This window comes from Lepisosteus oculatus, chromosome 7 (genome assembly GCF_040954835.1).
Source record: "Lepisosteus oculatus isolate fLepOcu1 chromosome 7, fLepOcu1.hap2, whole genome shotgun sequence".
Classification (NCBI taxonomy): Eukaryota; Metazoa; Chordata; class Actinopteri; order Semionotiformes; family Lepisosteidae; genus Lepisosteus; species Lepisosteus oculatus.
The window spans coordinates 55,647,488-55,675,023 of NC_090702.1; the positions used below are offsets into that span (position 1 = coordinate 55,647,488).

Below are 27,536 nucleotides of genomic sequence, written 5' to 3' on the forward strand. Positions count from 1 at the left end.
GCTCAGCCTGGCCAGTACCTGGATGTCACCCTGCAGCTCAGCAGGTGCGAGTCTGGCCAGTACCTGGATGTCACCCTGCAGCTCACCGCTGGCAGCCCACTGGAGCTCAGCCTGGCCAGTACCTGGATGGGAGACTCCTGGGGAAGCTGGGGCTTCGCTCTGTTCAGACCCACTGCGACTGTTAAGCACTGCCAGGGCAGTCAGTGGGCATCCTGCCGTTGTTTGGCTATATTTCATTCCCGCTGCCTGATCAGGGGGTTATTTAGAGGACAAGGAAGAGTTCTGGTCCCTTACGGAGAAACACAGAGCACAGTTAGCCAGATATCAGCAGGCTACTGACCGCACCTTGCTTTCCTAAAAGGAACAGGTCACCAGACTAAGTCAGCTGACTTGCTGCTTCTCCACAATATTCCATTATATATGACCCCAGGAACATTTCTAAGAAAGTAACGGAAAAATCTAATTATGCTTTAAAATAAATGCGTCTGTAGTGAGTCATGCCGTCTGGCACAGCCACATACAAGAGTTCTGTATTAGCGGCTGCAGACACCTTCGTCTGCGCTCCAGCCCTCTTCCCTAATGGACTGGAAGGAACTCTAACGAGTACAATGACATAATTAATGGCTGGAGGACCACTGAGATGTTCCACACCAGGACACTTCAGGCACAATGCTGGCGAGGTGCGCTGGCTCCATAAAACAGCATTAAATGTAAATGTTCAAAATTTGCAACGAAATTCATTTTGGCTTCATTTGAAAGCCTGTTTGTTTAGAAAGACACATTGCAAATGACTTGCTAGATCTAATAAGACTCATTTTATCACTGATCTCCCCCTCATCTTAGAAAACAGTAGAACAATTTAAAACTCACCTTTCGATAAAAACCTTAACAACAATTGTTAACAGAGGCATCTGTCAGCAGAGACGTATCATTCATCTGCATTTGTGTGTCACGGTGAATTCTATCTACCTCTTTACGCTAGCTGTTACTTAAAGTTGACGGTTTAATATAATTTAAGATTAATATTTCAATTATTTTATTTCTATGTCTCAAACATTTTTATGATATTCCAAATCTACTCTTCGGGTAAAGTTTCTAAAATGAGTCTGAAATAAAATAAACTGGGCTGTTTACTAAGTAAGAAATTGACAGTCTGCTTCAGGCTGAGGAAGGTTCTATAATAAATCACATTGGTGTGTTTAAGACAAAAGTGTTACAGCTACCAAAAGCACTTAAGATCAATCTCCAGGGCCTTCAGGTATTATATCAATTATAATTATATTATTATTATTAATTATTCTTAAGGAGACTGTCAGAACACAAACTCAGCATTGGACTTTCTCTCCTGTTAAACTGCTTACTCTCTGCGTTTCGTCTCGGATAACTCTTTCTGGCTTGTCGTACTTTCTCGGCTTGCTGACTTTGTTTCTGGTTTGTTGCTCTCGGCTTTTTTGGATATTAGATAACCGGCTTCTCGAACTCTGACTTTTGACTACGGATTGTGGATATCGTCTTGGACTTAATTCACTTAGCTTACTTAATCAGATTCCTGGTTTTACAAACTCTCTTTGGCTTTTGACTACAGATTGTGGGACCTATAATACACGATCGTAACAGTCATTGGCGGAGTTCCACAGGGATCTGTATTGGGACCACTGCCTTTCCACTGTATATCAATGATCTTGATTCTGATAGAATTATTAAACTAGTCAAATTCCCACATCTACTAAATAGAAGGATGAACAAACCCTGAAGAAGTAGAAGAGCTAATTTTAGGAAGAAAGGTTTAGAATTCAAGTCCGGGTAGATTGCTTGCACACACGTGACATTTAATGCAAGTGCAAAGTATTACATGCAGGGGATAAAACACAATCTAAAAATATGAGGTGGTAAACACTGAACTTGAAGAAGCTACTAAAGAAAAGAGGCAGGTGTTCGCGGTGACCATTTTCCTGATCTAGAGTGGAGAAGCACTAAGAAGACAAACAGAATATTAGGATATGTGCTGTAAGTTAAACAGTAGAATTTAAATCTAGGCATGGCATGTTAAACACGCAGAAGCAAGACCTGACTCAGAATAACGTGTACAATAGCGGTCAAGCGGTCACCATGATAAAAAAACAAAACTGCTGCTCTGGAATCAGTTCAGACATGAGCAGGCAGATACGCTCTGAGCTCACAGGAAAGACCTACACTGACAGGCTGCACGATCTGAAACTATCAAGCCTTTAACAGAAGAAAGAAACTAGTAGGGGACCTGATTCAAGTTCTTAAAATCTTAAAAGGCATCGACAACGTCAACCCCAGGACTTCCTCAGAATGAAGAGGGAAACACAAACCAGAGGACACACATGGAGAAACAGCGGGGGGGGAGGGGGGGTATTTAAAGCAGTATGGAACTGGCTGCCCAGCAATGTGATCAAAGCAGATGCAATAATTTCTTTCAAGAAGAGGCTGGGCTAGATGTGCAGATTAATTAGCCTACAGCAACCTAACAAAAGCAGATGGCCCCTCGTTCTCCTCTGTGACATTTCTCCTGCTCTTCACAGTAAGTACTGTACGGTGTCGACTCTTCTGTGTACTAGCTTCAGTTCAGGACCAAACAGAAGTGGCCGATACAGTTACAGGAACACAGTTACAGTTCGAAAATACAGAAGCAGTTAGAAAATGGATGGATGGACGATAACAGAACTGGCAAACTGTCTTCTTGTATGTGGATGGCATGCTGCAGGTTAACAGTAAATACTGGATAGCCTAATTTCATAATCTGGGGTAACTACCATGAAAATGGCAGGGAGTGTAATTTTCTGAAAGCTTTTTGACAGCTCCCTGTAGAAATAACCACGCTCACTTTGACAAGAACATTGAAGGAATGGTTGCTTGCTTTTAGAGTTGCCACCAATTTGCACCCGTTTCATATAGAGCATTTCTGCTGTCTCCTCAGGCATAAAACTGATACAACTAACAATAAGGTTTCTTGAGCACTGGAAAATGCCCGTTCAGACTGTAGTGGTGGTAATAATGGAAGAGAACTGACTGTTGCAAATGTACATTTCGAGGATACGCACGGATTTTGAACAAGGGTTGGTAGAAAAAAGTCAAGCAATGAGATACGAGTGAGATCAGACTTTGCAGCGCAGCCTATTCTTATTCTCAGAATCCAGTTTTAAATAGCCGTCTGGAATCTGAAACGCAGAGTGAGCATGTCACAGCTCTGCACCTGCTCAGGACACCACTGCGAAGGGTCAGGATTTAGCCTGCAAAGTCCTGCATTGCTAGTAGCCGCCCAGAATCGGCTAGACAGGGCTGTTCACAGACACTCCCTGGCTCTGATGCTCCACACAATGCAGAGACAGCAGGTTTGGAGAATGCCTGTGAGGACAGCTCTCGATGGAAAAAAGGGCCGATGGCAAAGTATTGATGCTGTTTGCTGATGGAGCTCACAGATCGATGCTTTCCATCTCCTAGGCAACATCAGTCACAGCCGCCACAAGGCAGAGCATTGTAGAAATGAAAAAACTCTGGCTGATGACAGGTTAACCCCACATGGGACTGCCCTCCCTCACAATGTACAAGTGCAAGTCTTCCTCTGCGAGACGAGATAGAAGGAGAAGTCAAGGACCAGTCCTCACTTAACAAAGGCCCATCAAGAATTCACCGAGAGGTTATGAGGAACTGCAAACCCTGACATTTAAGGGAATCTTCAAAAGGTGAGCTCATGAAGACCAGTACAGTATCTATCAAGAAAATACAATCACCGCTAACCTCTATTCTGCCTTCTGAAGGGACTCTGTTAAAATACTGAGGCTTCACACTTTCTTACTATACAGGTATAATGCTGTTGAGGTTCCTGAAACTCTTCCACAAGCTCAGAAACCTGGTCACTGCCCCACCACAATGTTTCTGTCACTTCTCTCAAGGGAAGACGTTTGCACTGAGGCTGAAACAGAAGCTCTGTTAGAGGAGTGAAGCTGCTGCTGAAACCTTTTTCTATTTCCAACCCTGCTTGCGAAATTAGAATGAAACATCTGAATTCTAATTTATCACAAGCATGAAAAGAACAAGGAGGTACCCCTGTTTTAGACAGCCCTTAGGCACAACAGGCATTCTATCGGCATTTCTGAAGTTCGGACAATTAATGAACAAGTGTCGCTACAGAAGATAATGATTGAACTGGTGAAAAAGTCTAAATTGAGTTCTTGCTACAGAGCATAAGAAAATAAGACATTTTACAAACAAGAGGATGTCATTCAGACAAACTAGCTCATTTGATTAATAATAATAATAATTGCTTACATTTATATAGCGCTTTTCTGGAGACTCCACTCAAAGCGCTTTACAGGTAATGGGGATCCCCTCCACCACCACCAATGTGCAGCCCCACCTGGATGATGCGACAGCAGCCAGAGTTGCCATATGATTGCTACTAATTATTTGACCAATGGATTTCCATCCATCTTTTTCTTGAACGAATACAGGGTTCGGGTTTCAACAACATGGCTGAGTCATTTGTTCCATACTCCCACAGCTCTTTGTGTAAAAAAGGCCCTTCACTCCTGCCTCAAGAACTGCATTAGGGAGGCTGATTCTGACTTGCAGAAGATGGGATCAAGTTGGGTAGTTTGCAAAAATGAGGACTGCAAATGGTACAATACTGAAAACATGTTTTTTTGCTTATCCTCCGACAAACACAAAGTGCAGTCTCAGGAATATACAACACGAGAAAGACCTCAACTATCCATGCTTCTGTTTCAAGTACCACTCATGTTTTAAACATAAACCCAGTAAAGCACAAACAGTAGCATCAAAAAACAAGAAACCTGATGTTTAGCAAGCCTGTTGCTGCCGTTCTCTTACAACATATCTGCTGTATTAATGAAACAAATGCACTAAACTAATTCTAAGACACGTCAGACCCTGCAGCCAGGGGGAGGAAATACAAGCAGAAGAGCGTGATGGGATTCTGTTTTATTATGCAGCAGTGTCCCTTTGCAGTACTATGCAATTCAAACGGCAGTGTGTATTTTATTCTTTGTGGGCACCTTGATAAACTTCATTACTTCATTACAGTAATTTGGAATCCAGTTCTCCAAATCTGTAGTACGAGGTGTTTCTGTACTAAAAATGTTCTAGTTCCATGCTACTCCTTAGAAAAGGATGTCCCTTTTAAAAAAAACAGTAAATAATTAGATTAGGAAAAACGAAGACGACTGCTCAGCTCTTTAAAAAGAACTATGTTCTATACAAATACAAATTTTAGCTTTTTGACTTGTGTAGCCCATTTCAAAGGCAGGGATGTGAATTAATAAAGCTGGTATCTTTCAATTTTACTTGTCAGTGATATGCTCCCACAGACAATAACAGAGCTCTAACTGACTTGTTGTGGACTGTCACTGGATAAACACTACTCAACTCAGAGATGGTCTCAGAATTGATTTACCCTAGCTGGTGGGTGTATTCTTTATACACCCTTAAATTTGAAACAGACCATGAAAGAGAAACCATGAGGGAGCCTGGTTGTTATTCTTGTGGAAGACATCAGTCAAAGCAAATAACAAAAACACTGGAACCCAAGATCATCACGTGCGGTACTCCACCAGATAACGTAAAACCCCAAATTCAGAGCACATACAGTAGTTGGCAACTTTCAGAACCACCAAGAACCACTAGAGCAAATTAATTACAACCTGCTAAATGCATTACAGAAACATGATCTATAAATCACCAAACTTTTATGATGTGCCTCCAAAAGCTCAAGTATAAAGGAGGTACATTACAAATTTCAGAGCATTCTCATTCCAAAAATTATGGTGTAGTATTTAGCAAAACGCGGTTAACTTGGCCATTTGAGACCCACACTCAGATCTGCTAACAACACAGGCTGCCTAGCTTTCTTCCCTGTCCAGCAGCCCTCGGCTCGGTCGAGGCCAGCATGAATCACGTGTGCTGTCTGCCGCAGGGCGCCACATGGTTCCCGTCCGCCCGCCGCTAGCACAGCCCAGCCGCATCCTGGGTACCAGCGGTACTAGCAGAAACCATCCGTCGTCGTCTCACTACAGGTCAGGAGAGGAAGCTGTGCAACAAATCTGTGCATCCTGAATTACCACCCAAACATTTTTAATGGGAGATGTTGTCCATGATGACCTCTAGCTTGGACACCATTCTCCTCTCAGCCACTACCTCCAGGGGGTCCAGGTCAGACCCAATGACAGAGCTTGCTCTCCTGATGAGCTTGTTCAGCCTCTTAGAATCCACTGCTCTAATTCCAGAGCCCCAGCACACCACTGCTATATCTTTTATTTAATACGTATTTTTAAAGTGTGAGGCATAGATGCCCACAAGTTTAGAAAAAGGGTCACACAGGCCTACCTGTAATAACTGCATTATTTTGCAAACTATAGATACATTTGTTCAGCACTGGCCTTGAATTTATAAGCTCAGGCCTCTCCTCCAATTCTTCCTCATCACCACTCTGACAATGTAATTATTTAATCCTCTAAGTAAAAAAGGAAGCACACCAGGCTTTCCATCTGCAACTGCCACACAAAAACAAAACACCCCTTTGGGTAACAATTTGTTGACTGCTCTTCAACAACTAGCAGAAAAAAACAAATTGAAAATATGTTGCCAAATTCTGTTTTTTCACCTCATTCCTGAGTTGTGAAAATTAGACCCCAACGTTCCTTTTCTTCCCTCTTAAGAGCTACTTCAAAAAACCAGCACAACCCCAACAGGAAGAGTATACAGTACCTAAATCCAGCCAAAGCACGCATAACCTGAAACACACACTAGTGAGCTGCCTCCCACCCAAAACACTCCTGGTATTGTGAACCGATTCTGTAGTGTTGTGGAAGGGCCCTGGAGGAACACCAGGACATCAGGAGTATTGTGGGACAGCCCTGAAGAAACAGAAGTATCTAGAAACTGCCCAGGATGTACTGTAAATGTGAGGAAGTGTTTTAGAAAGGGACTCCTCGACATTGGATTTGAGTTCTGACGTTTCTGTTGGTTTCACCAGGGTGCTTTGTGCCTCAAGGAAAGAGAGGCGCCAGACCCATTCTCTCTGCCCAGTGCACCAGTGTGGAGTGCCTGCGATCGAACCGCTGACTGAAACCAGCGATACAAGCAGAGAGCCCCAGTGCCTGCTTCAGACCCAGCAGGCCCCATGTCCGGTCACGGCTGGAGTGAGTGTCATGCATGTTCTGATCAGCTTGGTGGAGCCACATCAGTATAACTGAAGGAATCAACCCCTACCTGTTCCCACAGGCCGGCACTCATTCCCACACGCTCCTTTAGTGTAATGTGAAGCCTGCTTCACCACACAAAACACAACCTTTTACTCAGGTACACCTTTAAATCCTCAGGGCAAAATATGGCCCTCCGACAAAGCCGACCCTGAGGACCTTCCTGCTCCCAGCGCTGGCTGCTGTCTGGCGAGCCGGGGACACTCAGGCTGCGCCTTCTGCATCGGAGCTGCCAATGAGCTGGACCTGATCCAAGTACTCATAGTGCTCCAAGAAACTGACCAGTCAATCCAGCGGGTTTATTCAGAAAGGACATGGAAACACGGACCAGAGTACACCAGTGGAAACTACCTGCAAGTGCAATCCAGTTGATAACGGGGGCACTTCTTTACACAAAGGGTTGTGGGAGCATAAAACAAGCTACCCAGCCATGTTGCTGAAGCGAATGCCTTGGCTTCCTTCAAGAATCGGCTGCGTGAGAACCCTGGATGAATTAGCTACTAACTACCCAATGGGCTGGACGGAGAGAACAGCCTCTTCTTGTATGTAAGTGACAGGAGCTCTTCCAAGGTCTCCCCTGAAGCCCCTGCGCTCTCCTCCTCGTGCCTCACAAGGACAACACAGTAGAAGGATTTCTGTTCTCATAGGCTCCATGCACCCACCCCTCCTGGCTCCTGCCTCCTGACCTGGCACTCTTCCTCTGGGACAGTTCATCTAGCAGTCTAGATTCTAGACAAGAAGCGTTTCCACTGCACATTTGTCCCCTCTGCTGGGACAGACATTGTTGAGCTCTTGTCAGAAACCACAAGATAGGTGCAGACCACCAAGCTACAGCATCTCTTTTTCTACAGGTGCTCACATCTGTACTCCCGGTCCTGAGGTCCAGGCGTGCTCACATCTGTACTCCCAGTCCTGAGGTCCAGGCGTGCGCACATCTGTACTTCCAGTCCCGAGGTCCAGGCATGCGCACATCTGTACTCCCAGTCCTGAGGTCCAGGTGTGTGCACATCTGTACTCCCAGTCCCGAGGTCCAGGTGTGTGCACATCTGTACTCTTCTGCTTGTGAGAATCTCCCATTGACTCTCAGTTCACTTACTGCACTCAGTAGTGTGAAAGCTGACCAGAAAGAGTAATTTGCCCTGAATGACCTCCACGCTGCTCCTCCCCATGCCTGCTCCTCAGGGGTCGGAGTTCACAAGCAGCGTACACACACTCTTACTCTCATACACGAAAGGAAGAACTCGATGGCAGCAGCGAAAGATATGCGGTGTGAATCTCAGCCCAGTACATAATTATCTGTTGCTCTGGGAAGGACTTTGGATGCTGAACATCTGGGAAGAGACCCAGAGGTTGTGGATATTCCCATCCTGGCTGTTCACATTTGGAAGAATGTTCCTGCCCTGGGTGACAGAGCAGAGCCTGACGCTAACTATCGAGCAAGATGACCCTCCCCCATATTTACACAGACTTAAACGCTTCTTGACATGGGGAATTTCCAGCTCTCAGAGCCGCTGTGACTCAGTGCAGTGATTCTTCTCTCCTTTTCCAAAGTCAGCAGTTCCTAACCTCCAGGAGCTCAGACCTCTTGGAGAAGAGGTGATTGAGTGCGCTCTACTGCAGAGCAATAAACCAGGAGAGATTCAAACTCTAGTTCTCTGTGTTATAAAGCCACTAACGGCAATGTGTCAGCTGTACCTACTGTGCTGAGAAACAGTTCAGTGACAACAGGCATTTGTTATTTTTAAAGACACTGTTCAGGTATACATAGGCTATCATAATATATGAATCTTACTAAGAATGCATATAAATGATTTAATATTTAAAAATGCTTGATAGTTTTATTCTACTGCCTGTGGGATCTCTGTGATATTTTAATTAGTTTTTTATTATACACATTTGAAACAGCCGTGTAAAATTGCCTGAAGCCTCATTGATGAAAAAATGTTAACTGCAATCCTGAGATTTCTATCTGAGATTAGATAATGCTTTAATGACTCCTGTTTAATTATACATAAAACTGGCTGACCACTTTAAGGGTGCTCAAATCTGAAAGCCAAATCGCTTGAATTCAAAAATGTTAATGAGCTGCCTCAAGCACACAAAAAAAGGGACAGAAGGAGACAAAACACAAAAACATGTGAAAGCTATCGCTCACACCACACTGCTGATCCAGAGACCAGTCAGAATCACCTCTGGCAAGCACAGGCAGGCACAGCCAGGAGACAGGTGGTACAGCTCTGCTAATCGGCTAAACGAGTGCTGGTCATGTGATCTTCATGGGTGACACTGCAGCGCAGAGAGCGTCCATGTCCTGTCCTTCAGGTGTCACGAATGCCCTGAGATCAGCCCGCTGCTCTGTATCGAGCCAACAGAGTTCACCTGCTCAGTCTGGGTCTGTTTGCAGGGTTGAGCCATATGCCCAGCGTGGTCCAGAGCCGTTTCTTTCTGGTGTCAGCTAATTGCTAACCAGTCCAGAGCACTGCAGTATCCAGTATCAACCGACTGGGCAGTAGTGACACAAATGGCTTCCTCCTTATTTGTAACCTTTCATCTGGTCTGATGTTCTAGGGTGGATCCAGCATTGCACTGTCCAAGGTGGAGTAAAACCTGACTTACTGCTGATTGATCAATGACCCGAGATCCATATTCTGCACTTTAGGATATCCTCAGAAGATGAAATGAAAAATGCCTGATATTCTAGTCTACTTGAAGATCAGTACTAGAACAGAACTCTATGGAAAACCAGATTGCTGATGAATACATGGTGTGGAATTTGGAAATTTGGAAGAACATGAGGCATGTGACAAACCTATCTGCTAGTTAGCAGTTCATTGATCCGAGAATCTCATCAAGCCAGTTCTTGAAAATGTCTTTATTTGTAAAGTGTTTTTCTACAATGCGGCAAGCAGGATCATTGCTGTACACAAGTCAGGACAACACAACAGCATGCACTCTTGAACTTGTACATGTGCTGTTGAAAAGGGAGAGAAGGATATGCCCCGGAGTGAAGAAACATTGTTTCTCCTGAGAGGAGATCAGTGTAGGTTTCACATCTCAACCTCCCTGTTACAGCACAACTGGTGCATCACTGCCTTCTCTCCACTGTACTCTCATCAGATAAAACTGGCCTTGTCCCAGATTGCATCCCCATTGGTGGAAACAGCTAATGATTATTTTACTGCAAACACTGCCTATGGGACTGCACATGTGGGTACCACACAAGAGGTGTGATAGCTGAACGCACCAATGATTCTTTTATGAGAAAAGTATAGCCAATGCAGGAAGGGAGGAGGAAATCTGTTATTTCTTGTGTATTGTTTCTTGTTACTGTTACTGTTCTGAAGTTCCTTATTAAAATCTAAATAAAAAAGTCATTTAAAAAAACAAAAGTACAGACAGTGCATGACTTGCAAAGAGAAATTGTGCAACATGCAACCTCAAGCTGACAGTGCAATTTCAGCACCGTGCAGTCCTTTAGCAGTACAGTGCAGGTATGTGAATCTAGGGTCTGCCACAGCAAATCACCCAGCAATGAAACCAAAGCCATCTGCAAACCAATCGAGAAGAGAGCATGCTAGCCAGTTCCTTCCCTTCAGTCACAGCCTAGTCTCTTCACGGACAAGGATCTGAGAGGTTTCAATGCCACTCCACTGGGGAATACAGCTTGTTGGGAAGTTCTGGTGTTGGCACAGCAAGGACTGAGCAATCCAGAGCCACACTAAGCTAGTAATTAGCATAACTGTGGCAACTAAGGCGAGACAGTGCAGGCACACCATTGTGGTAAATGGCTACAAAATAAACAACTTATCCTATTGTGCTGCTGATACCTCCCAGGCCATTACTAACATGATTTCTGCTCAATGCCTATTAGCTGTTGGCACAACCATTCCTAGGCTGCAAACCCACACGTCTGTGAGACAGGCTTGTTCACAGCTGATTAAACTGGCTTACACCCTCTCTGAAGAGACGTACCGTAACCTTCGCCAGCAAGCTGCATCACCTCATCATGACCCCCCCAAACATGTGACTGGTCGGACCCTACGCAGTGACACCCCAAAACCCAGCAATATGCCCATCGCTGCACTCTAGGGGAAATGTACCACACAGGCTGAAGTTCAGGACTTCCTGTAATTCCCACAAAGAAGGAATAGTTAAAAGGAGTCTGGGAGTTATGAGTTTTATCGCAATTGTAAATGAAAACCTATGCGAGCAGACTGGATTTCCAAAATATTTAAAACTGCAGTAAAGTTGAGTAATGGTGACCAAGTGAGCCTGAAATGTTGAGAGATTTTTAGATAGCGCAGTTCAAGCGAGTGGAATTTCACCAGTGCAGGTCAGCCTAATAAAGCAAAAAAGTGCCTTCATCAATCTGTCCTGACTCCTGCTTTTCACAATCGCAGTAACCTCAAGTATGTATCCACTATATCAGCCTGATGCTCCAGTAATAATTTATGGCCCTCTGTGTGAAAAGCCACATAAAGCGCTAGACTTCGAGGCACCAGCATCACTGTAAAATATTTATAACATCTTTCAACTTATTTAGACTGGAAAAGAAGTGTTGATGATATCAAGGACAGAACTAACAAATATTTCTCCTGTTGCTACTTATTAGACTGGCTAATTCACTGCCTGATTTTGCACCAGTCAAAAACGCTTCAATAAAATAGAATAATTAATCCAGATGAAGTGCCTTCCGATAAAACACTGCACTGCGGGCTCCAATCTGAGAAACAGGTTTATTCAAATTCATATGCGCTGCACCTCAGCTGTTAAAGTTTATGCTCAAATGTACAAACTCCATTTTAGAAATAAACCTACGCAGTCAATAAGGGGTATATTTCTGGTCATACGACCCAGAGTTGTTCGCTTCTTGAACAGAGTGCGTAAACAGCAGGCAGTCTAGGTTAAAGAACGGCCCCCAGCAGCAACGCTACTCATGGTGTGAAGAGGAGGACTCTTTTCGGAGGCAGTCAGAACTCCTGCCAGTCTTTCGGGAGAGTGAGAATATCCCGGGGACACAGGATACTCTCGGCCAGCAATCCCGGCTCGGCAGCGCACGCTGCCTGGAACACGGGACCGCCCGTCCCCATCCGAGCCCTGTGGCTGCAGCACAGCCCTGCCTTTCCCCACACGAGGCCAGCTCCGGGCCCAGGGCAGAGGAAGGCTCCGCCAACAGCAAACAAGCGAAACAAATGGGCTCCACAGCCCGGCGAGCACTGGGACATGAAGACGGGTTTCACTGACACAGAGCCGCCCCAAGCTCAAGGTGCCTCTGGTAGTTTTCCTTAAAAGACTGCAGAAACAGAAGGCACATCATTTAAAATACATACGGTATCTGGCAAAGCTGCTTGGCTGCCACTCGCGCAGCTGAATTTCATTCACACTCCCCGAATTCCCTGGAGACACAGCTGCCGTCATTATGGTGGGATGCTTTCCCACTCTTTGCCTCCCGCTCCTGCAGCGCTGTCCCCATCGCACGCAACAGAGGGAGCTGCGCTGCGAGTCCCCTTCCCTGCGCTGATTTCTGGGAAGGGCTCAGGGATGCAGAGCTCAGCTCGCCTCTGCTGCACGGCCATGGCGTTGCAGGCCGGGCCTGCCCCTGTGCAAGCCTGGGGGGCGTCTTTCCAACAGGAGCCTTGCTGTGCGCTGTGCCTCTCCAGGAAGCCATTTATCGGCCTGCTGGCAGCGTGGGTCCGACCTGTGGACAGCTGTCAATGCCCAGACCAGCACGGCGTCCTGCTTCCTGTGCTGATGGAATTGACTCTGGAGTCGCTCCAGGCAGACCAGAGGACAGAGACTGACAGCCTTTTCCACCTCAAGCTGGTGGCCAGTGAGTTCGCAGCACCTTTAAAGACAACACACTTCCCCCGGAGCAAGAAGAAGTCAATTCCCTCATGAAAAAACACATTGTTCCCTGCCTGTGGAACGTCCTCAGTGTCTCAGAAGGTGGTGCTTCACAGAGCAGAAGCCAGTTTTAACAATCTTTCTGCTACATACTGTAGCATTATTTGCCAAACACAGGTGGGGATAAGAGACACAAAATCGAAATGGATCAGTGGAATTTAGGCCAGGTGTTTTCTGTAAATGGAGAAAAGAAGAACGTGTTATGCAGCACTATTGAAAAAGCCAGGCTGGAATGCGAGAGAGCCGAGCTAACGCCAGTGACAGTGTGCTGTGCAAACCTGACCAGAGCAGGGAAGTGTCAGGTCAGCAGAGGAGCTGTCTAGTCCTCCAGCAGCACAATCAACTACTAATGAAGATTTTACAGGGCTGCCAATCACATGCCCCAAGTTAATTTAATACTAATTGATGAATATTGTTTGCATTTATTTAGTCATTTGCACCTGAGTGACGGCCTGAGAGCCATTCTGTGCCAGCAGATCCACAGAGCAGATGGAAAAGTGAGAAGTGAATTCACCAGTGGAATTAAAAGGGAACTCGGTGAAGCCAGAATGTGCAACAAGCACAGAGTGGAGTTTATCCAGGACACCAGGGTGAAGAGCTCTGCTCTTCTCAGCAGTGACAAGGGATCTCTGATGACAAAGCCACTGGACCTGGTAATGTCTCGTCTGAAGGACGGCACCTTCTCACCAGCCCAGTAGACTGGGTTTAGTGGCAATCTTCATTTACAAAAAAAACTGAATTGATTTCCTTCCAAATAATACAAGCTGTACTGCACCAAAAACTGACAGAGGCTCTTTCAGTCCACCTTCCTCCCAGAGACCCAACTCCCTCCTGAGTTCTTCCAGTCCAGCGCAAATTTATATCATACTGGTTAAACAAATGAAATAAATTAATACAAATCCAAATACATCTTTTACAAGCTATAAACACACACAAAGTACATTTAAACAAAGAAGATATACAGTACATATGTTTGTTAATTGAAGATGACCAGCAACCTTTCCCTTTAAGGTCAGCAGCCATTCTAGCACTGCTGGTGAGACCTGATGAGACAGTATAAGAATGAAACAGAAATGTTACATCAATAATACCACACCCCACGAATGAGGGAAAAAACACTGCAGCGATCTGGGGAAAAAAGGGAGGAAAGTACCACTCACACTTCATACATATCACATACACACACTCAAAGTTACAGGAAGGGTACAGGAAAGGTCCTGGAATATTTAATGTATTTTCATACACAAAGACTGGCCCCCACTGCACAGCGGCATGAGCTTGGACATTCTGGTCCAGACGAAAGAGCGCCACCTACTGGTCTATCATCAACACTCACAGCGGCAGCCCGTATTCGATCCCATCCCAGTACTGTCCGGGCCCAGCTTGCTGAGCTGCTGAAACCTGATCTGATCACACTGCACGTCAGCAACACTGCTGTTACTTAACATTTGACTCCATGAAACCGCAGTGCCCCTCACCTGTGGGTGGCAGGATTGTGTCTCTTTTGAGTCCTACATCATGTGTGCTATGAGCAGATGTTCAATGCACACTTGCATGAAGAGTGCGCACAGTCATGTTTCGCTACAGCAGGGGAAAGCATGTTGAGAAAGAGTCACGTTAAATTAAATGGCTATCTGGCCTGGAGAGATGTTGCAACTAGAAACTCATCTCTCTAGCAGGAAAGTGGTGCTCCAGCAAGTATCTTCTGCAAAGAGTGCTCCTGAGCACTGACAAAGTGCTGGGAGAGGGTATGTGCTCCTGGGAGGCTCTTTCGAAAGAAGGGAACTTTTGAGGCACCCGTAACACATTAGTCTTGCGCACGTGAAGTGCAATAACCTTGTCCAATAAATTGGAAGCCGTTGTTCATAAACTCCAAAGCACAGCAAATGAAGTACTGCCCCATCGCCCCGGTGCAATCTGATACTGCAGGGGGCGACAGAGACCACAGCTGGGCCTACAGGTGTGCCCCCCATGAACAGGAACAGACCTCTGCTTCACAATGCTCAGGGGAGCCAAGAAACTAGACCCTGTTCTTATGCTGATTACAGTAAAAACTAGCTCATTACAAGAAGAGCGATTCATCTCTGACATTTAAAATCTCTCCATTCTTAGAGTGCCCACCTTTTAGTGTGCAAGATGAGATGTTGTTTGAGTCTGGAACCTTTAGTTTGCTTTTACCACTCCCACTACTGCTTTTAAACTCCAGCCTCTGTGGCTCTTGGTGTAGCTCTGCCCTGGGTATTTGGCTCTAACTGAGGAAGCTAATGAAGCTGTATAGCAAAAGCTGTCAAGCTAAATTGCATGTACAAGCGCTTAATCATTCTGCTCACAGATCTGGAGCAACAGCGTCCTTAAATCCTAGTGCTTGAGACTGTTGAAGCTCCATTTATTAATAGCATAAATTTAAAGCACAATGATCAATACAAATTTAGGGGTAATTTTATTCCCGGCACACAAATAAAACCACTCTGTTGTGCTCCCTGGCAGCGTGCACACTTTTTGTGGTAAGTTATGTGTCGAGCTGAATGTCGAGTCCAGGCCTGAAGATCTACAATGTTGTAGTTGTCGGTGTTGGCGTGAGGCTAATGGAGGGCATAATAGAGATCACAGCCCCCATTATTTTAGCTGCTGTTTGTGTGGTGTCAAAACAGTAGCTTTGATTTGGATAAACGCGCCTGCGGTTAAACAGGCTGTCCTGCAGGGCAAGAGTTTCTAGAACAAAATATAATCGAGTTTCTTAAAACATATGCTGGTCCTCAAAACTGTTACGCTGTAAATCAGGTTAATGCGTTCTGGCACAGATGACCTCTCTAAACCGGCATTTGTGGAGTAAATTGCATGCTGCTGCAAGTCTGAATAACCGGCTTGTCCAACTTCATTTCGCATGCATCCCCTATTTAACAAAACATTTTAAACTATATCGAGTTCCAGTTTTGATTTTTTAAACAGCAGCAGTAATTAACATCATTGTTACTCAACGAAAAATCTTTTCCAATCTAATATACTGCACTACAAGGATACAATTAATAATTATGATACTGATCCTGGTCATTATTCATTAATTAACAGAAAAGGTGTAGCTCAATTCTGCAATTGAGTGGACTGGAAGGATGAATCCTAGTTGCATCTGCAGCTTTTCATTCCAACTCATACCACCTCTTGGTGACCTTACACATCATATCTCTGGATTAAGTTGATTCGCTATAGAGGCCTTGAACCTTGAACACCTGCAAACACATCAATCCCAAAGCCAGGATCAGACTCCCCCGATTCAATTAATTACAGTTCAGCTGCTCAGATTTACAGTATAAAATTATTCATTAAAAAAGTAGTATTTTTCAGTGTAGAATCAACCTTTATTTGTTCCTTTCCAGCCAGCACTCACTGACACGACTCCTCGCTCAAACATCATGAAAACCACCTTACTAGCACAGTTAATACACTCTAATCAAATCAGAACTCCCTCAGTGCCTGAAGCACAGGGTCAGACACACTGGTGGTCACCTGCTCTCCATCTCTCCAGGTGCTCGAGCTCAGGTTCAGATCCACGCTCAGGTTTTAAAAACAAAAGAAAGAGTATGGGAAGGACTGTCAGTGTCATATTCGTTTTCAGTCTGCAGGTTACACTTAACAGAATCGATAACCTCTTTTCTCCTTCAGAGGATACAGACACCAGCTTTAAGCAGCAGGTTGTTCACCGTGCTGTGAACTTCCTCTATACAGCCTGTGTATTCTGTGTCATTTAAAAAGCTGTCATTCTACAACTCAGACAATTAAATCAGCAATTAGCTTAGAAAGGCCTCATTTCATACACCTCAGTCCACAGCCCCAGGGTAAATACATGCATGTCTTGTGAAAGTAATTTTCAGGATTATGTGCTGAACTAGTTTGCTTTAGTTCGCTATATATACACACAGTATTTGCATTTTAGATTATATATTTTATAGAGTCAGCAAAGAGATGGCCCAGTTCTGAAACACCATCTATTTATTGTATGACAAATCACTCTGGCAAAATCCTGCAGGAGCTGGGAATAACAAGCTGTCATTCCATCCATAGGGACTGGCAGAGGGCAGCCCATGTATCCCAGCCAGCGGGACAGAGGAGCTGTGGAGAACTCACAACCGAGGCGGACGGAGCCCACCAGATCCCTCTTCCCAGGATCTCCTCTCTTCCAAAGTCCAGGACCGCCGATCCTGTCCACAAGCACCAGTCTAAATGAGAGCATAAGCAGGGAAACTGGAGTAGTCTTCCTGTTTTATGACGGACTCCATGCAGGATTGAAGTGGCTGTGCAAGACACATGACTGTAATTCATCAAAACACTTCACCAGCAAGTCCTGATGGCCAGTGCAACTGTTTTCAACATTTAACCAAACCAAAACAGACACCCAGTGTGTTATACCTGCTACTAAATACAAGTAGTTCAGATGGGGAGCTGCGTCAGCATGCGTAGGCTGCAAAGGAACAAGTAATAGGTTTATTCCATGCTGAAAAGAGAAGAAAGAAAACACAACGTTTTGGCCGTGGAGCCTTCTTCAGCTTCACCTGAAGTTGTTCCTAAATACAAGTATATCATTTAACCTCCAAATACCTCTAAAATGATAAAGGCCATTTAACTCTAAATGATAAGAGGAATTTGCATTCTTTGATGGAGAACTAACTGGGACAGTAAAGTCCAAGAATAATTAAAATGGTGCATCTACACAGAAAATCTGGAACTCAAAACCAAGTCAGAGATTTTATCTCAGAACCAGCAGGATGTGCATTTAAAATGGAGAATGGGATTGATCTGGATCAATAAGCTCTAAACTACCAAACGTACTGGATGGGAGGAGTAGCCTCCTCTTGACTATAACTGTCTTATGTTCATGGTGCACATTTTGTCTACTGCTGTGACAGAAGAGATGGAATATTTCACAGGATTACAAGGGGACTTTTCAGCTCATAGTCCTGTTAAAATGAACACAGGCTTGGCTTCATTGGCTGAATTACCTTCTGTGGTCCTAGACGTTATCAGACTCAGTCTGGGATGAAAATAATTGAATTGGTTCACATTTCACATACCTACACTGACCCCACAGCACAGCTCAATAACAGAACAATCCTTCAGCTAAACAGCTACTATCTCCCGGACTGAGCTCCTGTGACCAATTACTCTGCTGCCTGAAAATGGATAAATTGTTGACCACAATTAGAAGGAGCTCCAGCAATAATTGCTTTGACGCATTTTCATTATAACGCTCTACTGGAGAGAACCCAGTGTTCCCTAAAGTTTCCAGCTCCGGTTTGGAGGAATGGGAATGGATAGAGTATAAACTATGGATACACAGTAGGGGGTCACAGCTCTCAACAATCCAGGTTTCTCAGGATGTTTCTAATTAGTCCTTCCTACACAAATAATGTACTGACATGATCCTGAAATGACTTATTGGTATGAATATTTTCTTAGGCTCTCATTTTCTCATTTTAAGAGAAAAAATACACGCATATATATGTTCAAAGGAGCAAATAAAGCCATGTTTTCAAACAGCACTGCAGAGAAATTTCAAATACTCAAGACAAAATACTACCAAAACAATACAGAAAAACGTAGACACTGTACATTTTAACTTCTTAACTAGAAAAGTATTAATTTGCATACATACTGAAAGGTCCAACAAATTCAAAGCAAAGTTTTTATTTGCCCCAGTAAAGGTAAACTGATTGACATGATGTGTCTGTTTATTAACCCAGTTACACTCATAGTTTAAGAGGAGAGAGAAGATCACTTCATTGGCCACATACAATTTCTTGCATGAGGAATTTGTCTTTTCGCAGACCCCAGCTTGCTCTCCATGAGGAGAGAGAGGTTTAGCCTGTCCAGATCCTCCTTCAGGGTGACCTCAAGCATTGTCAGAGGCCTCTGGCCCCCCACTATCTGCCCAGGTTATCTTGCTAAGCTTGTAGGCCTCCGCCCCTCCGGCCAGCGACAGAGCAGCTCGTCAGCTCCTGCGAACAGGCTGCACGACGCTGACAGGCTCTGCTGGTGCCACTCTGTCCAGGAGCTCCTGGGAGGGAGGCAGAGGAGCTGGTGTGAAATATCTCTGGGAGACGCAGCCACGATGCCACGATCAAGACGTATTATACTTTTCCCGTCTGCCTCGAATTATAACCGCGTCCGAGACGGCGCAGTCCTTGGGGTCACTAAATCGTTGGCTTTCTGTCTGTGGACTGTCTGCGAGGGAGATGAATCATGCCCCATTGTGCTGTGGTTTTGAACTATGGTTTAACGTTACAAATGATTCGATTCAATGTGCACTGTACGGCCTCAGAGCAAGCAGCGGGCAGTTAAACGAACCTGTGTGGAACTGGAGGGATTAGGACGTTCAGGTCTGTCTCAGGATCCTGAATTCTGCCACCTTTCGAAACACCTAGATGGGTGAAATTCTTGAATCCTTTATCGTCCCGAGCTTCAGTGTAATTCCGCACGTCCACAGACTGCAACACTACAAGAGGGAGAAGCGGCACTTTCCTCAGCTCGCCCTGTGTGCATTTCCCCAAAACTCTGGAACCACTGTCGTCCGTGAGGTGAACGACTGCAACTGCGCTCAGGTCCAGCCTTCAGAAAGACCGTGCAGAGCGACACCTCGCCCGTGCTTGAGCTGGCATGTCAGTTTGACCTCGTGAACAAGGACAACGTAGAAATAAAAACTCCTCCAAAATAAAGCTTTCCAAAAAGTCGCATTCCAAGTGCTGCTGCCCAAACAGAACACGACATCACACATCTGCCTCACAGACCTCCAATACGAACCACAGGGAAATGTGCAGATTCCACAACACACCACAGAACATTTGCTTGCATGGATACAGCCCACTTGTCACAGGGCTCAAGCAAGCAGATCCCCCTCACCCTGGGAGCGACCTTGAAGCAGAGCGCATTATCAATACGTGACCCTGTGCGCGCAGCGCTGGAGGAGGCAGCAAACAGGCCGCGTCGCAGAGTGACCGTGTCCACCAGCTAGTTCAGAAAGAAGCAGAAATGGACAACAGAGCACGTAACGCAGGTCTGCATGCTATCACTGCTTCTGGAGGAAGGAAAGGACAGCGGCATTCACTGCCACCAGGCACTGCGCTTTTCTCCACAGGATGGCAAAGCTGTATTTTCACAGGCCTTTCTCAGCCTTTATGGTAAGAAATAAACAGTAGACTAGAAAGGAAAAGGAGTACAGCTGAATGGTCTCTTAGGGAAATGTTACATTCTTATTTTAAGCAGATGAGCTCCAGTGGATGACTTTCATGTCAACAGTTTCTATGAATCATGTCTTGCATACTTTTAAGATCAGAAACGCACAACACAAGTCAGGATCCCACACTCTGCACTTGGTAACCGAGCAGATTTTACACCAGTAATTAATTTATATTCAGCACTGTTACACAATGGCTGCATTCTCACTCTGGCCTGTCTGAGAGAGTTTTAGACATGTTTGTGTCCTCTTATCCCCCGCTGGTGTCAGTGCGTCGCATGAGCTGGTCAGTACAGTGACCCACAGGGCTCTGTCACTGTTCCCTTGCTGGTCAGTACAGTGACCCTCAGGGCTCTGTCAGTTCCCTTGCTGGTCAGTACAGTGACCCTCAGGGCTCTGTCAGTTCCCTTGCTGGTCAGTACAGTGACCCTCAGGGCTCTGTCAGTTCCCTTGCTGGTCAGTACAGTGACCCTCAGGGCTCTGTCACCGTTCACTTGCTGGTCAGTGTCTACACACTAATACCAGGAACTGTAATCTAGGCTTTCGCTTCTAGGCCGATGATAACGCAGACCTGTGTGTCATGTCCAGCCCACGCTGACATTGTAGTGCCTGTCCACACAAACTGCTCGACCGAAAGTCCGTCACTTTCCACCTCTAAACCGGTAGAAATTAAACCCAGACAAATCATAAAGGCAGTTAAGCCTCCTAGGATACATTTTCACCGCAGTTCTGTCTGTCCTCAATTATTAGGGTGTTACTGTGGACTCTGGGCTTTCACTTGACCAGCATTTCAAGACTGTGACTACAGCTGCTTTTCACTATCTGAAAAACACTGAAGTCAAGTTTCCCTGGATACGTAGGATGCACAGTTATGGGTTCGAGCATCCAGAACCCCTTGTCCTGATTATTGTAATGACCATTTGCTAACTCAAAAGGCTCTCCTTGTTGTACAGAATGCTGCTGTCATACAGAAGACCTGCACCTGTTTTCCTGATCACACTGAAGTCGTTGCATTGGTGACCCATTAATATTCAAGCAGACTTCATTGCAGAAACACACAAAGCCCTTCGTGGCTCAGCACACACCTACCTTCGTGAGCTACTTACTGCACATGTACCAGATCATTCAGTGGCCGGTCATACCAGTACCATTTAAACTCGACTGGACACAAAGCTTTCAGCTGCCAAGGTTGCCTTTGTGAAAACTCCTCTCAATGCACAGCCCCCGAGGCTCAAGAATGACTCTTCATCTGCCTTGTTTTTATTTCTTGGAAAGTACATCAGGATGTCTGGGACTGAACGGAGCTACTGTATATCATAGTAAACGTACGTCATGTTGTATCAATACACAACCAAATAAATTTGTGTGCTACTTATTAAGCTAATTTGCCTTAAGGTACATAATATGTTTAGGTTATGATGTACAGTGCATTTTGAGATTGAACCTGACAGATAATCCAATCAAACCGTCAGAGTGGCATTGATTTTCAGCTGCAGTGAGCAATGTGTGTCACCTCCACATGGTAGTGGTAACCAGCGAGCAGCTCTTTTGTTTATCTTAAAGCAAATGACGCACACAAAAGCGAATTTAGCTTGAAATTCCACTCGAGCAGTTCTGAACTTTTCACCGTCATCTGTAAATCATAAAGCAGACAGACAGACGAGGTGATGAACTCCAGGGAGCACAGTCTCGCTCCAGCCTCAGCACAGCTCCAGCCCTGGAAAGCAGCTCATCAGCATATTTGAGAGCGGTCTGTACAGCATGCGAGCAGGGAGGTGGTAGCAGATGTCCAGATACTTCACTACTGAAAGAAAAGAAATAAACTGCTTCCTGGGAAATGCCCCAAACCATTCCCCAAGTCAGTGAGCCAGCATTCCAACCCAACACCATACAAAGTGGGTTGTTAATTAGCAGTTAATTGTTGTGAGAATAGACAGTATAGCTATGTAGCATGTCCGACACACCCACAACCCAAAACTAGGCAAAGGATATTTTAAATCAGGGCCGTTCAAAGTCAAATCTACCAAGATCATTTGGAGAAAACATTATGTAAACAAGTAAACAAGATTTTGTGTAAATACAATCTAAAATCTGTGCAATCTACTCCTAGTAGTTGCTGTGATGCGGCTGTCTATCCTTCAAAGAACACTTTGCTTTGTGCTGAATAAATGCACAAAGTATTTTTAAAAGCGAATAAATGATGAAACAAGAACATTAGTGCCACTAAAATTCATAGCCGAATAGATTTTCAGTCACAGGCTCGAAAGATCACGTTGAAATAATTGCACAACACACTAGTCACAGTTCAATAGAGGCTCAATGGGTTATTGAGGGATTTATTGGTTAGCAGTGTCAGATGAGTGACACAGAAATGGGCCACAGGTACTAGGATTCACAGGGAAAGTCAGAACATTGATCTCATTCTGGAAAAGAAATCATTTTGTGGATGCCACATTTTTAGCCACCTGACACTGTTAAATTCTCTTATGCACCTAGCCTCTATTAAATATGAGAATTTGAGAACCTGAGGGGGAATGTGAGCAGCTATAACGTACTTCAAAAGGCGTGAGCTCTTTCACGCAACGTGCGGTCACAGATGTGAAAAAAAGAACTGCATCCCTTCTCCTGAGTCTCATCTCAGGAACTGCTGGGAACCGACCACTCAAATTCCAGGACTCTCCATTAAATCGACTGTGTCACGTTGTGTCCATTTTCACCCAGATCGGAGGCGTGTGGCCATAGCGCCTGCTCGAACTGACCTGAAACGACCCGATGCCTCATTCTCCCATGGGTCGCGCTCTCGGCTCAGGCCTGCGACCCAGGAGTAACACTGTGCTCCCAGTTCCCCTGTGGGCACACAGCCTGCCTCTTTCCTTCGCTGGGCAACGGACGCGTGTCCCAAGGCCGGCGATAGAGCGCACGATAAGTAAAGACACAGCTGAGCCACGTTCACATTTCGCTGAGCGACACTTCGGCGGGGACTCGGGTCGGACTCCAACACAGCTCCTGCTGACACCGTCCCCCGGGGTAGGAGGCGGCCCACCCAACGACAGCGGCGTTACGGAGTCCGGGGGGAGTTAGCGACCCCTGCTGGGGAAGAAGGAGCGATGCACCTTTCACACAGGCGCCACAGCGCCATCTTCCGCCGGCACAGAGAGCACTAATCCCAGAAAGCCACACAGCCCCATGTCACGGACGTCCAAAGGGACTAACCGTGGGGAGCAGGAGAGCGGAAAAAGACCCATATGCGTAGCGGCGAGACGGGAAAAAGGCCCGGGCTCATTAGTGCAAAGAGTTCAGGAATGCCGTTTAGAAACCTATGCCCTCAGGGAGCGGACGTGGGGCGCCCTGGTGCTAGGCGGGTCTCAGGACATCCGAACGTCAATGCTGAGCGAGGGCAGAGTGCAAGACCCGGAAATATAAAGCCCAAGGGAAAGAGAGGGACCGGAAGGACAGCAGACCGGAAACTAGGGACAGGACAGAGAAGGAGCGCCCTCTGGCTGCAGAGGGCGTGACACCCCAGTGACGCTTCAACCCAAGACACACAGAAGAACAGCACACTGTGCAACTTGACAGCGGACATTAAGAAACCACAAACTGGGGTCGATACTTATGCACAGACACGTGCTTCTAGGGATGGCAGGATCCCAGCTGAGTCTGTCCGCTGACAGGAAGGGTTGCCCCTGCTTTCCCGAGGGCGTGCAGGTATGCAGCCCGTGGGAAGCGAGGTGCCTCAGTCGGGCTGGTCCAGTCCTGGCTCTGGAAGGCCACTGGAGGTTTTCAAGTCCTCGTCAGTGGACCAGCACCCAAAGAGCACCCGTCCAGCAGCTAACCCAGCAGGTGCCTGGGGACACGCTGGCCACGCAGGACCAGGACTGCACAGCCCTGCCCTACGCCGTTGCCACAGTCACGTTCCGGGGGGGGAGCGGTATGCCAGCCCGGGAGGGGCTGTAACCCGACTGCCCGAGCCAGCCTCCGTTCGGGTGCCTCTCCCCCCTCCCACCGGCCTCGCACAGACCGAGGGCCCCAGTGCCTGCCCCTCCCCCCGGCCTTAAACACCAGCACACACGCCCGGGCTGCCGCCAGAGCTGTCACAGCCGGGTGGAAGAGTTCGGGATGCTCTGCTGCGAGACCGTCGTCACGCCTGGCCCACGCACCCCACCAAAGCCACACAGCTTGTCAAAGACCCGGTGAGCCTGCTGTAGCCGGTCCAATACTGTCCTAGAAGGATTTTTTTTTTTACTGAAAAAAGGGGAAATATACTGTACACAACCTAACCACTGCACCGCGTCAAAACTTTCCAGACTTGATGTGCATCACCCTGTGCACTTACACCAGAAAGGCTCTGCTCTACAAGAGTGTTTTTTAGACACCCGGAACCTGCCTGAATTTCAGATCGTTAATAAAACGTGCCCTTTTAATTCGCCTTTAACTGTTATTGCTTCTCCTCTGGGAAGCCACTGAAAACTTCAAACCTCGACTCCCGGCGAGGAGAGGAGAGGGACACGGCAAGTCATGTACTGTACTACGCTGTAATTAATTGTTTGGCCAATTAGCGAAAGGCTTATTATTCATAAGTTCTGTGCTAGAAAGTCGCTCGGCTGCCTCATTAATCTCTAACCATCAGTACAAGACACACATTAGACTTGCAGTTTGTTAACGCAATTTGTCAAATCGACCTGTTTTATCGCCGGACAACTTTAAAGCCCAAGTCGCGCCTGGCTTTGTACCACGCTTTGTCAGTTCCTTTTTTTTTTTTTTGTTCCACTCAGCTTAAATTCCTTACGGAGAGGTATTAAAATACACGCAAGCTCTTGGCTCCTCTCCGATCAGCCACCCCATACCCCCCCGCCTAGCCGGACCGCGGCACGAAGCAAGAAGAGCAGAAATACTTCGCCCGTGTTTACATACCTCAGCAAACTCGGGAGCGGTATGGATCCGGACGCGGTGCCCAGTAATCCCTTTTTGCCACTCAGTAATTTCTCAACCAGAGCCACATTCCCCGTGCGAGCTGCCTCCAGCAGCTCCTGCTCTTTCCCCATGCCGGCGAGGTGAGTGAGCGCGGGGAGGACGGCCAAAAAAAAAAAAAAGAATAAAAATAAAAAGAGACCTCTCTTCAGTGCCGAGCGTGTATATCCAATTCCAGCCCCGGGCGGGGAGCCCTGCGCAGACTCCTACTGCATGGTGGAGCGAGCGCCGCTCGGACACCACCGCACGCCGGAGCTAGCGCAGAGCCAGCCCGGTGGACCGGATCGCCGGACCGGGGCGAGCAGGGGGGAGGTGGGGGATAGCAAGCCGTCCGCCGCTCCGGTTGCCTGGAAACACTGCCCAGTCGGACTGTCACAAGCTCCTCTCTCCTGCTTTGCTCCTGGCTGGCGCGTCCACACACACGCACGCACCCCCCTCTCTCCCGCACACATCCACATTCACGCTGTTTCAGCTCGCTTCGGTGTGCCGCTTCGCCAGCGAGCCTCCCATCCCTCCGCTCCCGTCTCTCTCTCTCTCTCCTCCTCCCTCCTCCTCCTCCTCCTCCTTTCCCCGCTACTCGCTGCCGCCCCCCTCCCCTCTCTCGGCCGGGGGATAGCGCTCGGCAGCTTTGGGCGTGTATCATCGCAAAACAAGGCGAAAAGCCCCCTTTCTATTGTTGCTGATGAGGCTGAAACAAATAGCGACGGTTTCCCCCACGCGTGTCATTTTTCTTTGTTAGTTTTAGAGGGGCTTATAGGGCTGGGGAGGGTGGAAGACCATCGCCGAACGGGGCAGTAATTATCACCCACGGAACACGAAGACGAAATTTTAGTATTTGGAGCGTTTATCACAGAGGGCAAAGACAGCACACGGTGACGGGACCGCTCCGTGCACAAAGCCCTGCGCACAATGAGAGGGGGACTTCAGTCTATGGCAGGAAAGGGACTCCCTGCTTAAAAAGCAGTGATTGTCGTTTTTTTATTATGCGACACCCCACGAACGTGTCTTCCCAGGAGAACTGACGCGCCCCGCGATGACTTCCAGCCCCCACGTGACGGCGGAATGGGCAGCAGGGACCCTGGCATTGCCAGGCAGGCACACATCCCATGGTGCTCCTCCTCGGGCCGGGCCGGGCCGGGCCGCGCCAGCGGGGCCGCTGGGAGGACGGGTCTCCTGCCGCCCCCTCGCCCCCGAGCTGCGGGGACGGGTTCTCGGGAGAGCCCCCAGGAGCAACAGGTGGCGCCCTGGCTGCCCACGAGTTCTGTCCTCCCCCGCGGCGGGGCCCCTTTCCGGGGACAGAATGTGAGCTGAGACTCCGGAGATTCAGGGCGGTTCAAGAGCGGCGTCTCTGGCCCCGTGTCGCAGGCGAGCGCTCCCGCCTCCCTCACCTCGGACAGGTGTCCGGTGTCCGGCTGGCGGGCTCCCCTGTCCTCCGCACGCCCCCTCCCTGTGTCCCCCAGCTCCCTTCCGGCCTCGGCTCCTCCTCTCCTCCTGAAGGGGCCCTCTGTTCGCAGCCGCAGGGCTCTGGGGACGGAGCACCTGCACTTCGGGGTGGCAAAGAGCCACTGCCAATTCTCCTCAAGGCCCACTGGCAGCTCGAGACGGCCGCGGAATACAGATCCGTTTGGAAGAGGGCGGCAGGTCTCGTGTCCGTGCAGCGCCTGGCGTCTGAGAGCGAAGGGCTGCTGACTTTTTACAGGAAAGCTGAAAACCGCTGCGGAGGGGGAGTGGTGGAGAGCCCAGGGGCAGGCAGGTGTGTGGCAGGGCACAGGATTGCGGAGCGGTGGCTCTGTGGCTCAGGATCTGCGCCTGTGGCTGGAAGGTTGCCGGTTCAAATCCCGCGGCCGGCAGAGGAATCCTACTCCACTGGGCCCCTGAGCAAGGCCCTTCACCCCAGCTGCTCCAGGGGCGCCGTACAATGGCAGACCCTGCGCTCTGACCCCCAGCTTCTCTCCCTGTCTGTGTCTCAATGGAGAAAAGCTGGGGTCTGCGAAAAGACGAATTCCTAATGCAAGAAATTGTATAGGGCTAATAAAGAAACATTATCATTATTACATTATCATTATTATCAGTGAGCACGAGCTGTAGTAGAGGGAGGGCTGGAGAGCCATGCGCTGGGCTGGGGAACGAGGGCCTTCCATCTGCCACCTGCTGCCCCACCTCTGAGGTGACCCGTTGTCCCGAAGGAACGACAA

The 27,536-nt window shown here is 47.3% G+C and overlaps 1 protein-coding gene across 7 annotated transcripts in view; it reads right to left on the reverse strand.

Moving 5' to 3' along the window:
- The window catches only part of anks1b (ankyrin repeat and sterile alpha motif domain containing 1B), a 339,546-nt gene extending 313,675 nt beyond the window's left edge, over positions 1–25,871 (reverse strand). For 5 of the 7 annotated variants that reach the window (XR_011190118.1, XM_015351924.2, XM_015351925.2 and 2 more), the window contains exon 1: positions 25,285–25,871. Coding sequence is in view for 5 of the 7 variants with exons in the window: in XM_015351924.2 (XP_015207410.1) it covers positions 25,285–25,415 (131 nt within the window). In the remaining 2 variants the exon portion in view is untranslated. The remainder of the gene's footprint in view (positions 1–25,284) is intronic. The other 2 variants (XM_015351926.2, XM_015351927.2) reach the window with 2 other exon arrangements.
- Between the last annotated feature and the right edge of the window lie 1,665 nt (positions 25,872–27,536).